This window comes from Callorhinchus milii, unplaced genomic scaffold, assembly GCF_018977255.1.
Source record: "Callorhinchus milii isolate IMCB2004 unplaced genomic scaffold, IMCB_Cmil_1.0 Scaffold1, whole genome shotgun sequence".
Classification (NCBI taxonomy): domain Eukaryota; kingdom Metazoa; phylum Chordata; class Chondrichthyes; order Chimaeriformes; family Callorhinchidae; genus Callorhinchus; species Callorhinchus milii.
This window is the reverse complement of record NW_024704742.1, coordinates 104,724,487-104,741,124: the sequence shown is the minus strand read 5'-3', so window position 1 is coordinate 104,741,124 and position 16,638 is coordinate 104,724,487. Positions and strand designations below refer to the sequence as shown.

General features: G+C 40.9%; 1 protein-coding gene across 1 annotated transcript in view; it reads right to left on the bottom strand.

Moving 5' to 3' along the window:
- tmem232 (transmembrane protein 232) overlaps positions 1 to 16,638 on the bottom strand; it is a 65,044-nt gene that overhangs the window by 36,493 nt on the left and 11,913 nt on the right. Inside the window, exons 6-7 of the mRNA XM_042333954.1 lie at positions 12,116 to 12,215; positions 4,942 to 5,105 (exon numbers count right to left, since the gene is read on the bottom strand). Coding sequence (XP_042189888.1) covers positions 4,942 to 5,105; positions 12,116 to 12,215 — 264 coding nt within the window. The remainder of the gene's footprint in view (positions 1 to 4,941; positions 5,106 to 12,115; positions 12,216 to 16,638) is intronic.

The window sequence follows — 16,638 nt, the reverse complement described above, 5'->3', positions numbered from 1 at the left end:
TACCAACCATCACTTGAAAGGAGGTCTCACTACAAAAATCTTTCGTAAGATCTGGGAGGAGTGACTCCCTCTGAGTTGACTATTTACAAGCAGGTTTGACCAGTAGGTTAATGAGGGCAGCAGGGGATGGACCACTTTAGTTACGGATTGATCACAAAGTATCACATTTGACTAACTCCACCCAGCTAACTTGCTTTCACTGTTAGATGTGATAACATTCTGCACATTTCATCAAAATATTTTGATGCTCTGAGATTTTGGCAAATTTCCAGTGTCCTGCCATTTCAAAAGTGTAGTGGGCATCTTGTGGCTTCTGTGATTATTGATGCAGTTGAAATTCCAATGGCAAATGATCTGAAATGTTGGTGTGGTGACCCTGTGGAAGAATCCTGCTTAATCACACAAGATTGTAAGTGAGATTCGGGTGAAGACCCTGTAGCCCATTTCACCTCATCCTTCCAGAATACCTACTCTATTGTCTCCCATCAACCACAACAACAAGAAATTACATTTATAAAGTGCTTTTCTTGTCGGGATAATATCCCAAATCTGTTTTTCAAATGAGTCCAATGTCCTGGACTTAACCACAAGTTCTGATAACCTGTTCCAGTTGTTAAATATCATCTAGTTTTTCCCACAAATACACAGTCAATTCACTTTACAGTATATTCTGTGAAGCGCTTTGAGACGTCTAGAAGACGTGAAAAGCACCTCATCAAATACAAGGATTATTATTAAAGAAATACTTTTCGTGTTGATCCTGAAATTTCACTTTGCACTCCTAAACCTGTTGTCCTTTTATTCTGTAGTCTCAGTGCATCTGAAAGAATTGTTCTGGGTTTACTTTCTCAAGGTGATTTGTCTCCAAATCTAGGAAGGGGATTATTGCCAAAGAAAGCAAATTAAAGGTACAGACATCCCACATAAATCGGAAAATGACTGGTCAGAAAACAAAAGTTGCAAACATGATTTTGAAATGACAATGTGGACACACTGATGCAGATTCTGAGAAATTCTGATTCCAGTGTCATTTAAATAGCACATTTAAATATGGCATAATTTACGTTATTATATTTTATGTTCCATTACTTATCGTTAGTAGTAAATTAATAATTGTAAAGGCAGAAAATCAGACTCATTGGTTGGGCAAAAGCAGTGTAATTACTCAGCAACTGTCCGAATAATTTTAACAAGCACTAACAAATTGATCCTGCTGGTTAAGATTGCAGACTTTTCCAAAATGTTCTTTAGGTTCTGCTTCACATGCCTTAAATGTTTTTTATACAACGGAAAAGTATTACCAGGGAAGATTGGTGCAGTGATAGCATTCAGCATGGATACTCCAGAGGATTATATTTTTGCTGGTGATTAATGTTTCATTCAGCAAAATGTGCTGCAGCTAGCAAAATATGACACTGATCTGTTCGCAAAAGTCAAAGTAATAAGGAGTGTGGCTGTCACAGAAGAGCAATCTTACTGTTTGACAGACAGAAGCAGGACAAGCAAATTGTTAAATTGCTTTCTGATGATGAAGAGATTGCATTGTGGCCTTGGTCCACAACTACACTGATGCTATCTCTAACAGGACATTTTGAAGGCCATTAATGGTAAGTGTTCGATGAATATTCCTGCAACAATTCCCATTCCAGAACATTGGATCTTTCTCCACATCTTTACTGTCCTCTCTCTCTTTCCTTCACAGCCACCAAAAGAAATAAGCCTTTAAGTCCAACAAGAGTGATCATCTTTTCAAACTTGATGTTTTGCTTGAGTTGTAAGATTTTCAACTACTCCAAATTTCCCCCACAATTTGTAAAATAAAGGAGGCTTAAGAGGACAAGCCTTTCTAGCCTATGCTGCCCTGCCTGCTACTCTGTGCTTCTGGAAAGCCCAATCTGTATCATGTTTACAAATTATTTCCGGATCTCCGAAATCCAACTTATAAATGAACATAAAATACATCGAATTCAAGAAAAGGCAATTCAGAGATAAAATGGTCCATCCAAACCTTTCTTGTGATCTCGTGTAATTGGAATAGCAAATGTAACCTTTTTTTAAAAAAATATGTATTTTTACTCTGCTAGGCCTAGACTACTATGCCAACTCTCTGCTCGCCAAACTTCCCAACTCTTCCCTCCACAAGTCCAGAACATCCAGAAATCTGTTGCTCATGACCTCTCTCAGACTAAGCTCCGTGAGCCAATTACCCCCCATCTTTGTCTGGCTCCCCATCCCCCAGAGGACTGAGTATAAGAGCCTCATCCTCACTTTTAAATGCTCTCCCCAGTAGCCACTCCCAATCTCTGGAACCCCATCCCAGATCTTCCTCTTTCACCACGCCTTCTGTCATCTTTCTCCCACCCTTTCAAAATCCATCCCCCAACTCAGGTGCAAACACTCTACTGTTCAGTGCCTTGGGACATCCCCTTGATGTGAATGAGTCCCAAATGGCACAATATGTTGTACCTGTACATTTGCTGATGTTTCTCTCAGGTATTGTATCCCTGATTATTACCATAGTTAACACAAATTACTGAGTATAAGAAGCTTTCCAGTAGATCAGTTTGGGGTTGGAGTTGAATAGCTAGTGGAAAAGATGGACTTGTTGGTGATTTTTGTTATAAGCTTTTTTTAAAATCTATGTAAAAGAAAAAGTAGTACATTTTGTTGCAGGAATTCTTAGGGCAACAAAATAAAGTCAACTGCCAATAGATATCTGCCAATAGAAATGCAAATAGATAAGAAATGCAAATAGATATCTTACTCCACACACCTCTGTTTACCTATAAGTAAATAAGATCCCGGTTGTTAGTCAATTGGTGGATCACTTTTCCGGGGTTAATAATCCATTCAAAATTTAACAAATTATAATAATAATTTGATCACTCAATGGAAGACTGTTTGTGGGACACTCTGCGCAATTGGCTGCCACATTTCGCCCACAAAATACACAGTCAATTCACTTCACAGTATATTCTGTGAAGCGTTTTGAGACGTCTCAAAGACGTAATAAGGGGCTATATCAAATTCAAGGATTATTATTATTATTATCTCATTTGTAGGTTGTGCTAACCGTGCATAATTTGGTTTGCACCAGGTTGACAACAACAACTTGCATTTATATAGCGCCCTTTACATGAGATTGCATCCTGGAGTGCTTGACAGAGGTGGATGTCCACAACATCCATCAAAAGGTTTCTCCTCTAGCTCGTCTTGTGCAGCGTTCCTCTGAGCTCTGTCCTTGGTCCCCTCCTCTTCAATATCTATATGCTCCCTCTTGGTGACATCATCCGCAGACATGGGATCAACTTCCACATGTATGCGGATGACAGCCAACTCTGTCTCTCTGCCTCCACCCTTGACTCCAGGACCACTGCAGTCCTGACAGAATGTCTGTCAGACATCAAGTCCTGGATTAGAACTAATTTTCTTCAGTTGAATGTCAACAAGACCGAGGCTCCCCTGACTGGCTTCCATCAGCGCCTCCACAACTCAGGCGCTGACAGTTAAAAGCCTCATAAAAGATGGAAATAGAAAAATAACATAGCTCTGAACCCCACCAGTTAATGAGGAACAACTAAGTATTTTGGAGTCCTGTAGCTCAGTGGTTAGAGCACTCGCCTTGCAAGCGAGTCACCTGGGTTCAATTCCGGCAGGTCGAAACCTTGGGCAAGTTTCCTTACTCCAACGTGCCTAATAATAGTAATAATCTCTCCAAAACAAAACAACAATAAATTGGTCATTTTCAGTCCATTACTGTTTGTGGGACACTGCTGTGCGCAATTGGCTGCCACGTTTCGCCCACAAATATACAGTCGATTCACTTCACAGCATATTCTTTGAGACATCTAGAAGACGTGAAAAGCCCAATATCAAATGCAAGGATTATTATTATGACCCGCTCTGCCTTCCCCCATCTCCACAACATTGCCCGGCTCCGTCATTGTCTCACAGCGCAGCGCAGGCCGCCAAAACCCTCATACACGCACACTTTCATTACATCCAGGCTTGACTATGCAAACTCCTTGCTTGTTGGTCTCCCCAACTCCTCCCTCCATAGGCTACAGCTCATCCAGAACTCCGCAGCCCATGTCCTCTCCCGCACCAGGCTCCGTGACCCTATCACCTCGATCTTCGCCCGACTCCACTGGCTTCCCATCACACAGAGGATACAATTCAAGATCCTAGTCCTCATCTTCAAATCCCTCCAAGGTCTTGCTACCCCCTACCTCTGTGACCTCCTAAACCCCCTACCATCCTGCTCACTCCCTCCGCTCAGCGGGCCCTGGCCTGCTTTACGTCCCGTCTCGCTCGCCCCACTATTGGCGGGCGGACCTTCTACCACTCTGCCCCCACCCTCTGGAACTCCAATCCACAGTCCCTCTGCCTCGCCCCCCCATCCCTTGCTTCCTTCAAGACCCATCTCAAGACCCTTCTCTTTGACCGTGCTTTCAATCTCCCTGCTTCTCCCTCTGCCCTCCCCAATCCCCAATCCCGACCCCTAGCTCGGTTCCGAAAAGTAATCATTGTCTGTCCAACCCCTTGGGACTCCTCCCAACGTGAAAGGCGCTACACAAATGTAATTTTGTTTTTGTTGTTGTGGAGTCTGACCCTGAGATAAGTGTTAGAATAACATAATGTAACTGGCAGTGGGTGGGTAGGTATACTGTTGAGTTGAATTTCGGAAGATTTCTACTCGCATTGCTTAATTAAGGAAGCTGGATATCTGTGGCACTATCGCAGGAGACCCACACTCCAAAAATAGATTGGTTTGGACAGGTTATTCCAACTAGTCGGCGTCATGGGACTTTGCTTTTATAGGTCTGTTTACAGATTTTATCAGACAACTTTTTTCAAACCTTGCTTTCGTTTTAACATTTCTGAGTCTTGGGATTACAGCAGTTGAAAAGTAATCATGGTCTTAAAATTCCGAATCCCTACCATTCCATGTAGCTTTCTATCCAATTCTTCATCACTGTCATCAGATGACTCTGATTCAGTTGGTTTTGAAAAGCTGCAGATTACTTCCCCTATTCTAATGATGAACTGAACAGTGAGCAGAACATTTGGATAAGGCTGGTAGGAGGTTTCACATTCTGGCAGATCTAAAAATATAACAGTCATATTAGAAGTTGTGCATTTTATTAACAAGAAACCAAAAATTAAGATAGTTCCAGTGAAATTTTTTTTGGTCAGTCAGGAGTCATTCGACACATGCAAAAAACCATCAGCAAGCTTAAGAGTATCCAAACCAGACAGAGTTCCACATATATATGTCATCGACACATAAAATGTTCCCTTTATCCAAAATGGAATGGGCACCATCTTAGTGGAGTGACGAACCCTGATTATTTAATCCCAATGAGTATTTGGCTTAAGTTGGTGAAAGCTAAGCCTTAGGGATACTAATGGAGGCCAGTCAGCTAAAACCACATAGCTGTGATTGAGAGCGCTGTCTGACAAGTTTCCTGCTGCTTGTCCAGCTTGGATCACCCTATCTGTCAGGGTTTTACCATGAAGTTAAAACTTAACCGAATGGGAAGAATCCCCCCTCCAGGTCTGCCCCACCAGGTCCTGCCAGTGAGGCAGGCTAGCTAGTCTGCCATCAGCAATACTTTGGAATACTGCATCAGAAACCAGACTGCCGAGACTGCCAAAGAGAGTCAACTAGATTCTGACATTCTGTTGCGAAGAACATCACTTTGGAGCCAGCTCAGCCCCAAACAGACCCCACTTACCTGCACCCCCCCACCACCAGGAGAATAGTAAGGAGATTTGTATAATCAGCAATGGATTTTTAAGTGTATAAAGCATTGCACATTATACCAGCTTGACCTATTATACAATCTTGATAATGTAAGCTCTGAGAGAACCTGTCACTGACAAAGGTTACTTCAAATGTAATGATGCTGAGTTGGTGTCACCTTGATTGGGTCTATCAGGAGATTGATCTTAAGATAGCTTTCTGGAGGGCACTCAAAATTACTGTACTAGAAATTCTACTGATCGAAAACTAAAAAGATTACTGTTATAGCAGATTTTTACCAAAAACATCAGTGACATAGAAATACAAATTTGTTGACATTTGGAGCATTTTAAATCTAAAATATGGAAGGTTACACAGATTTTGTTAAAATTTTAAGTCTAAAAATCTCAATTTCCTATTTGTTCTTTCTTAAGGTGCTGTAAGGTATTGAGTGATAACAAAGACAATTAACTGTTTTTAAAAGTGGAGTCCTGTAGCTCAGTGGTTGAGCACTCGCTTTGCAAGCTAGAGACCTGAGTTCAATTCCAGGCAGAGGGCGAAACCTTGGGCAAGTTTCCTTACTCCACACAGAGCCTAATAATAATCCCTCCAAAACCAAAAACAATAATAAAATTGGTCATTTTCAATCCATGACTGTTTGTGGGACATTGCTGTGCGCAATTAGCTGCCGCGTTCGCCCACAAATATACAGTCAATTCACTTTACAGTGTGTTCTGTGAAGCGCTTTGGGACGTCCTCCTGACGTGAAAAGCGCTATGTCAAATGCAAGGATTATTATTATTATTATTATTATAAAATATCAATTGCAAGATAAGTAAGAATATATTTCCACTCCCTCCCTGCTAATCAAGACTACAACTGCAGCATCAAGGCAGCACCATGCTTTTTGTCACACCAAATTTTAAAGAGAAGGAATTAATTGACAATAACAAAACAACTTGACGACGCAATCATGAACATGTTCATTTAAAGTGTTATCGAGGTCGTACAAAAGTTGGTCGATCAACAACAACATCTTGGATTTATATAGCGCCCTCCACGCTGGACAGCGTCTCAGAGTGCTTCACAGTAACGGATCCCGGGACTGAGCCAGGGGGAGGGGAGCAATGTGACCAAAGGCGCGGTCGAAAAGAAAGTTCTTCAGCAGAGACCTAAAAATAGGAAGAGAGGGGGCGAGGCGAAGGGAGTGAGGAAGGGAGTTCCAGAGCCTCGGGGCATAGTGGCTGAAGGCATGGCCGCTGAGGGTGGAGCGGAGGACTCAGGGGACAAGGAGGAGGCCAGACCCGGAGGAACGAAGGCAACGGGCACTGTTTTGTGGAGAGAAGAGGTCAGAGAGGTAGGGGGGTGCAGAGGAGTGGAGGGATTTGAAGACAAGGGTGAGGATCTTGAAGTCAATCCACTCTGGGACAGGCAGCCAGTGCAGTCTAGTAAGGACTGGGGTGATCGGGGAGCGGAGTTTGGTGCGGGTGAGAATGCGGGCGGCAGAGTTTTGAATAATCTGGATTTTATGGTTGGTAGTGGAGGGGAGGCCGGCAAGGAGGGCATTTGAATAGTCCAGCTGAGAGGTGACAAAGGCATGGACCAGGGTTTCAGCGGCTTTCGGAGAGAGGTATTGGCGGAGACAGGCGATACGTCGGAGGTGGAAGAAAGTGGTGCTGGTGAGGGACTGCATGTGGGGGAGGAAGGATAATTGGGGGTCGAACCTGATGCCTCGGAGAGTCTTAGGGGGAGGTCGGGTAGGTGGAGGAGGTGAGAACTGTGAGATTTTAGACGTTGACGAGAGCCAAAGAGTATGGCTTCCGTCTTGTCAACGTTCAGCTGAAGGAAATTTGCGCTCATCCAGCTCCTGAGGTCTGACAGGCAGGCTGACAGAACATCAGAGGACTGGGGGTCGCAAAGAGAGGTGAAAAAATAGAGTTGGGTGTCGTCCGCATACGTGTGGAAGTGTACCCCATGTCTGCGGATGACATCCCCAAGCGGAATCATGTAGATCAGAAAGAGGAGAGGGCCAAGGATGGATCCTTGGAGTACCCCACAGGTAACCAGGTGAGAGCGGGAGGAGAAGCCGTTTGTGCAGATGTTTGTGAGGTAGGACTCGAACCAGGGTTTCTTGGAGGTGATGGTGGGTGAGCGAGAGGAGGGAGAGATGGGGAGGAAGGATGTAGAATGGGGGTCGTGGTAGGAGCAGGTGATGGGGAGGGTGAAGGGGACAGAAAGGTTGTGGTGTGGGTGACAAGAGGCAGGTGGATGATGTTGCCTGGCGGATGTTGTGTATTTTAGATGAAAAGAAGTCCATCCTCACACTTGGCATTGGATGTGAAGATTGAGGAGGCCTGAGGGGGGGCACGGAGGAGGTAGTGGGTGGTGGAAAAAAGGATTTTGGGATTGTTTTTGGCCTCCAAGATGATGTTGGAGTTGAAGACCGTTTTTGCGCATATCAAGGAATGGCGGTAGCTGTGGAGATGCTCGAGCGACAGTTGGCGGTGAACTGTCAGGCCAGTTTTCCGCCATCTGCACTCGAGCAGTCAGATTTGGGTTTTTAGGCAGCGGAGATGGTTGTTGTACCGGGGGATCGGGTGGGTTTGGAGATGGTCCTGGATTTCAGGAGGACGAGGGAGTTGAAGTGGAGGAGAGGCGATCATGGAGCAGCTGGACGGCTGCTTCAGGATCTCTGTGGGTGGAAGGCCAGAGGGATAGGATGTTTGATGATGCGAGGGCCTTTGTGAGGGTCTCAGGGGGTAGCCTTTTCCAAGGGCGATAGAGAATGGTTGAGGGCTTGGTGGAGGAGAGAGATGTGAGAGAAGGAGATGAGGAAGTGGTCCGAAATGGCCTTGTCCACTGTGCTGAGGTCGGAAATGTCAAGTGTCAAATGTCAAATATCTCTCTACAGAGCAATTACTTCCCAAATATGTTTTTTTAACATTTAAATAAAACAAAACAATTCTTCATGAAGAACCAATATATCTGTTAACTCCAGGCATCAGGTCAGATTCCTGCACATCATTTCAAGAGTCCCCATTGTGTCTAAATGCTATGATCAGCAGGGACTGGAGTTATAACATTTCATACTGACACAATATCGCCATGGATGCAATCTTGTTATGCCACTGATTTATAAAGAAAATGACGTGTCATGGTCATGTTGTTTTATTATGATTCCAAGGCTTTTTAAATTGTGTACAATTTAGTCTTCCTTCATTTAGAGTGCTCTGACTCACCTTTCAGCTTCAACATTTGTCCACAACACACCTGACAGCTCTTGTTATGCTACCAACTCACCTATCGCTACTCTGACTCACCCTATCAGCTCTGACTGTACTCCCCGATTGAACTGTCAGTTCTCATTACATATGAAAATGATCTTAAAATAACTTCTTTCCACTTCGGTCAGGTTTTTACTATGTTCATTCTCCCACTGATTGAATAAATGGAAAGTGCAGCAGGAGCTAGAATCGAATCAGAGCAGGAGATTGCTAGTGAGTCATGGAGAAGAGTGGGAGGTGCCTGGGCTCTACAATTTTGGGGGGGTTCAAAATCAGTAATGGGATATGTGACCCCCTCCGCCCCAAACCACGGTACAGCCTTATATTTCACCAAATACCAGTCCTAAAAGACAGTGGGGAAATTTAGCAGAATCATGAATTCAAAGGTGCTTGGAAAGTGAATTACATTGTTCCCAGGGGGTTAACAAAATAGGGTCAAAATTCCAGTGAATTAGCCCGAAAAGAACTTAAAGGGTTTTGAAGTTAGAATCTGATCAATTCTGGCATATGAATGATAGACACTAGAACGGTTATAATTGAACATCAAAGAGCAGCCAAACAAATTAAGCTCCAGAACCTCCCACAACAGACCTCAATGGCCACAACAAGGTCATTTTTGGCCTCAGGAAAATGTCTGGAGTATATTAACTCCAATTTGCAATGGAGAAACGTGATGCAAACATAAAATTACAATGAAGAGAAAGGATGCAGCAGTACTAGCAGAAAAGATGCCAGTAACAGGAAAGAGCCATTTATTACAAAGAATGAAAGAAATTTACAGCACAGAAGAAAGCCATTCAAGCAAATCTGCACAAGCTCGCAGAGCAAGATGTTCATTCAACCCCACTGGCCTGCTTTCCCCATACCCCTTCAAGTCTCTTACCTTCATATACTCATCCACTCCCTCTGGAAACCTACAATGGATTCTGTCTCTGCTCCCTTACTTGCAGGGCATTCCACAACAAATCCAACAACTCTTTTGGTGTAAAACAATTTTGCCTAAGCTCACTTTTGCTCTTCTTGTGACTATCTTTTGGACTATTGCCTACAAAATACACACAGTCACACCCTTTACTGTAAATCATGTGAAGCTATTTGAGATGTCTCAACTATGTGACAAGGCTCTATATTAAACGCAAGGATTATTATCGTCATAACTATAGCCCCTAGTCACTGACTCCACTGCTTCAACTTGCATTTGTATAGCACCCTTCATTTGGGGAAGCATCTCAGAATGCTTCGCCCTGCTAGTGAAAATAGCTTCTCCCTATTCTGGATGAGGAAGTTTCAAATGCATCTTTTTGGTACATCAGGACACATTGATAAAATAGATGAGGGATACATTGGTAAAATGTGAGGAGGGGGACTTGGAAGGAAATAATTAGCTTCTTTTTAAATGGCACAAATTCCTTTTGTTGGGGAATAGTCAGGCCAGGAAGGGATAAAGATCTTGCCTCAAGAATCTTTATATGGACTCATTGACTACAGGGAGATAAAGACAGGAAGCAGAAGGATGACTGGTGATGGAGTGGAAGTTCAGTTTGACTGAGTAAATACTTCCTTCCCTCAGTGATGACGAGGTAACCATGGTCTCATAGAGGAAGATGTGGGCACAATACACCTGTTCCTACCAGCTATATGTTACTAGATTTTGAGGGAAATGGATGCAAAATGAACAGAAATTAGCATGCATTCTGACACTCCACCTATTGCAGATGGAAACCAAGGGGTTGGACCTGGTGTCATTTCTGGTAACGTTCTAGGCTTTTACACCAAAGTAAACTATGGCACTTAGTATATATTTTAGCAAAATACATCTTACATTTTTCCTCCAAATTCCGTTGACTTTCAAATTTGTTTTCTTACAAAATACAGTCACTACACTTTACAGTAAAATCCAGTGAAGTGCTTTGAGATGTCATCCTGATATGAAAGCGCTATCCCAAAGCAGGAAAAGCAAGAATTAATTATTTTGTTGACAGCGAGGTACACAACTTTCTAGCAAACCATTTGCAAATATCAGTACAATTACAAAATTAACCATTTTTAAGACACAAAACAGATCATCAATGTAACAATGGTCAATTTGATCAGTGTATGTTCCAAAAACATTTATTTTATCAGAGAAAGTCTGAAAATCTGACACCCATATTCTTTGGATCAGTTCATGAACGTGCCCATAAATGCTCTGAATCATGCTCTTCAGATAATCTGCCAGAAAGCATGCTTGAGCAGAACAGGACAAAACCTTCCCCATTCCCAGTTCTTCTTCCAGACAGTTTTCTCTTCTCAATCAATGAACTAGCTGAGACAAACAGGACTTTGAACATTCAGGGAGAAAGCCATAGTGTAATAACCAGAGTTCTACCTCAGATCCACTAGCCAATAAATCAAAATTCTAGTAACATAATTACTCAGCCAACCCTTGGCCCCTGGCGATTTTGACATTTATTTTTAACAGTATTTAAAGATATAAAATGCATTAAAACGTTTATTTTAAAAGGTTAGCTTTCAAAATATTCCAGGCCAACATAGTCCCAGACTCCCATCTTTTGAAGAACTGAGTTCTTTTGTCAGTAGGGACAGCACTTCAACCATGCATTGATTACTTGAAAAATACTAGAAACAGTGAATGCATTATTACCAATAACTCTAAAAGTTTTTGTGCTTGCATTATAAATGGTCCCTGAATTACATAATCTAATTGGCAAACAACTGAATATCTGAAAAAGAAAAATATCAAATTTGACTCTTAGACTTTTCATATGTTTCATGCAAGTACAGTTAATAGTGCAACTCCAATGATCCAAAACAGTGAGCAACACACACACATTCAATTTAAGTGAGCCTTTCAATGAAACAATGCATTAAACTGAAACTTTCAAAATGGGGCATGTAACAAGGCTGGTTTTAAAAAAAACATTGCATCAACACATCATAAAAATTATTGGGACATTTAGGCAAGTTGTGTTTGAAGCATCTGTAAAATCATATCGGGAGTATTTTCAACTTGTAATTTGTTTTCACTGAAGTGTTTTTACAATCCACACGAGGCTTAGATGCATTAGGTTTATCATAGTCCTACCTTTTAAATAGACACAAAGATAAGCTTTATGATCCTTAAAATCTTCCAAGAGTCCAACCTTGTGAAAGATGAACAATCTTAGAAATACCAAAAATCCAAGCTATGGAAAGAAGGAAACAAATACAAACTTTTATAGAGGCTTATCATGACATTATAGTATACCTTTTTTAAAAAAAAACAGTTTATTTTCCATCTTACAAATATGACTTTAAAAAAATCAAGAACAACTCTGTTTCATTTCTGAAACGAGAGTCTTATACAGTTAGTAGCTAATAGCCAGTAATTGTTGTGGATACAATATATACATGTAAATAGATGGCACCCAAATCACAGGATCACAAGGTTGGTTTGGATAAAGCAGGCCCTTTGGCCCGTTTGATCTTATCCTTCATGAATACCCACCCTACCGTCTTTCTACTTTCAACTTTTACTCTTGATTCGCTTCCCTGTTAGACATCAAGGCCTGGATGAGATTAAATTTTTTGCAGGTTCGTATGGACCAGATGGAGGCCATCCTCCTCAGCTTGTGCCAATACCTCACTTCTTTCTCTGGCCAGCTCAACCTCAATAGAGGCTCTCTCAAATTCACCTCACAATTTGAAATGGGACTGGAAAAGTAAACGCAGAACAATACTTTAGGATGCACAAAGACAGTAGAACAAGAGACAAAGGTTTAGAATTGTGGAGGACAATATCAGGACAAATACCAGGCATTTTTATTTTCTCAATGGTACATAATGACTGGAACAGGTTTCCAAAAAATGTGGTAAGTCCAGGACACTGAACTCATTTAAAAATCAGCTTGACGCTCTGATAGGAGGACAGTAGGGTGCCATTCGGGGGGATGATATCAAAGGGGTGAAGAAAGGCCTTATTCAGCCAGGGCAATTTTGTGATCTTGTGAAGGGGGCTAAGTGTTATTGTTGAATGTGCAAAATATGAGTAAATCAATATGGCAAAAGCCACCTATGTTGGAATTTCTAACAATCACAATATAATTTAAAATAGAATAGTAAATGACTCCCTTGAAAGCCTTTTCTAAAATTTAAGTTAATCAGTTATTATTTGTACAGATTTTCACAAGCAGCTCCACTGAGTTACATCAAACCATTTCCATTTGTCAGAAAACACTCACTCAGATCACATATCTGATCATTTCTGGTTTGCTGCCATTCAGGTAAGCAAGGAACCTGTATCCTTTATAATTTTGGATTTTGATCCAAGCACTCAAACTCAAATCATAGACTCACTATCAGCTGGGGCACGAGTATGATGATTATCTTTGCTGATGTTTTGTAGGGATTATCTAACATCTAAAAAAATATCAGGAAAATTGACAATAAATTAGTTGATTATCATAGACTTCCTGTACATTAGCAATATATAGAAATAATATTAATATATTAATAATAATCCTTAGACTGGGAAAAGAGCCTTTCACACCGGCAGGACATGTCAAAGCGCATCAAAAATATACTGTAAAGTGTAGTGACTGTGTGTTTTGTAAGTGAAGGCAGCATCCAAATTGTTGCATAACTCAGCTGGATATCCATCTACATTGAGAAATTGGGGATTAAGAGGACTTTTGGAAGTTGTTCTAGTTGTTCTAAGAAATGACTTTTTTTTTAAGATCTCAATATCCCTCCTCCTACACCCCACCCACCACATACTTGGCTCCATTTGTAATCCCCTTTAACCTTATTTTACATTGAAGTTACTTCACTAGCATCATGTCCCAGAATAACATGCCGCTTCAAATTGCCTAATCAAATATGTCCCAAAGTGGTCCACAAGCATTGGAACTTGCTAAACCTGCATATAATACAGTGCAGCCCTCTTACAACATGCTTTACTACAGTGCAAATTCGCTTATAAATATAGTTGCACTGTGGACCCTATCCACTCACTTCCATATGCTGGTAGTCATTTAGCACTAAAATGGCTGGCTTCTGTGTTATTAAGTTACCTCCAACATTATTTCCTGCTTTGCTATGCATACACAAAACAGGAAGTGACATTGAAGGGACACTGTGGTGCGCAATTGGTCTCCCCGTTTCCCCCACAAAATATACTGTCAATTCACTTTACAGTAAAATCTGTGAAGTGCTTTGAGACGTCTTGAAAGACAAATGCAAGGATTATTATTATTGTTGTGGAGTCCTGTAGCTCAGTGGTTAGAGCGCTCGCCTCACAAGCAAGAGACCTGCGTTCGATTCCTGCCAGGGTAAAATATTGGGCAAGTTTCCTTATTCCACACGTCTCTGTTTACCTAACAGTAAGTAGGAACCCGATTGTTAGTCGATTGGCGGATTGCTTTTCCATGGGTAATAATTCCTTCAACAAAAAAAAATTGGTTACTTCAATCCATGACTGTGTGTGGGACACTGCTGTGTGCAATTGGCTGCTGTGTTTCACCCACAAAAAAAGATATACAGTCAAATCACTTTGCAGTATATTCTGTGAAGTGCTTTGAGATGTCTTGAAGACATGATAAGACGCTATATGAAATGCAAGGATTATTATTATTTCTTTCAACATATTGCACACTTTTCACTCCTTTTAATTTTTTTAAATGCTAATTAGGTGTGAGCATTCAGATATAGTATACAGATTTTCAGTGTGAAAGCTTTGAAACAAGACGTTATTGACATTATAATTCATGAATTACTATAGATTTCCTGTAGATTGAAACCTATCCCCAGACTCTTTGAGAAATTTGTGCATTGGATGACTTTTCTTGTTCAAGAGGGTCTAAATACAAGGAAATTGAATTATTTTCATCTGAATTTTCCTGCTCCTTTCCCCATACTTAGCTCCCATTTTTCCCTTTTAACTATTGTTAAAGTTCCCATACCACGATTTAAAAAGAGAAAGGAGTTCCTTCTTATGTCCTTGCTAACAATGCTCAAATAAAATGTGTCACTCTGTGATGACTGCTTATGAGATATTGTGTGTGCAAATTGGCTGCCATGTTTGCCTACAAATACACAGTCGCTTGACTTTACAGTATTGTACACCTACAAATCAAAGATTGTAATAAGCATGAAAAATTCAACAACTCCAAAGACTGGAAACCCAATTCTTATAGTGTCAGGAGCTACAGAAAATCTTTGTAGTGTTTGACGTAACAGTGTATATAATAGGCCCATTAGAACATCGATGTCAGCCTGTTTAAAGTCTGCTTTAATGGACTGGAAAATTGGGAATCTACGAAGTATTTTCTGACTCGCAGGAGGTGCTGGCAAGCTCCACTCAAGGAAAGAGAAACTGAAAATGAACAAGATAACAAGAGAGCAGAAACAATTTAAATCAAAAGAGACAGATCTGAAAGAAAAACTGAAGAGCCTTTTTTTTAACAGTTTTTAAAATAGAGAACTCTTAAGATAAAAATGTCAATTCAAAAACGTTCCAGAACAATTTGTAGCTAATCTGTAAAATAATTGACTCCATCCTTCCCATTTTAACCAAAGATGAATTCCTGTGAAACACATCTTAATTGCCTGATCAAAAGGGAAGGGCGATAATCTGTTTCTGCCTTTAACTAGTTTATTGAAAGGTACTCAGAATTATTTTCTAATTCCCACTCCCCGGTTTGAAAATAGTGTTTAACCTTCGATCAGCAACTATCCATAACAATCTAACTGAGATCAGGTAATTACTGTGAGAAATCGCAATGTCCATCCTATTAATAAATGAAAGTAAATTCAAACTGAAATGTTTTTCTTATAGTATGTATTGTAAATAGATACACACCGAGAAATAGATACTTCAGACCTAAATATTGATCAAGGTGCATAACATAGGCTTTGTTCTGTCCATTGCATTGTATATTACACTTCTCATAAAGCCCCATTTGAAACCACCTCTAACATCACTGCAACACAAGTGTCTACTGGACAGTCCAAGAACTTTCCGGGGACTGCTTCTTAATGCCATTAATAATATGACCGCATGACTAGTTTGTTAATAATACAAAAACTGACACCTAATTTGAAAGTTCTTAGTTGCACATATGTAGAACTCCAAAATTAGGTATTCTTTTTTAACAGTGTGCAGCTAATTCACTTTTCTACTGTGAAAATGATATTGCTTCCAGTTATAAAACAGGGCATGAAATACTGCAATATAATATGGTACAAATATAGTGCCAGGATCTGACAGCTTGCTGAGGACCTCTAGTAGCTGAAACATGGTAGTGCAGAAGTACAGATCTAGACAAACCTCAAAGAAACAAAACTCTACCCAGTGTGGGAATGTAAAAGGACTAAAACACGTAAAGTACAGAGTGTCTCGATTAGATATGATGAGATTAGAGATGTTTTTGAGCAACAGCTGTAGATAATCAGAGCAGAACCTGTGTCCTTGTACTGTCTGTGAATGTATACTCAAGCTTGTGATGATTGAATGCTTGTCCATCAACAGCAAGAATTGTTTGAGACACGAGTTAAGCATGAGGTGATTGCAAATAATCATGTATATAAACTAATGGGACTGCCCCATTGTTAGAAGGAGAGTACCGACTC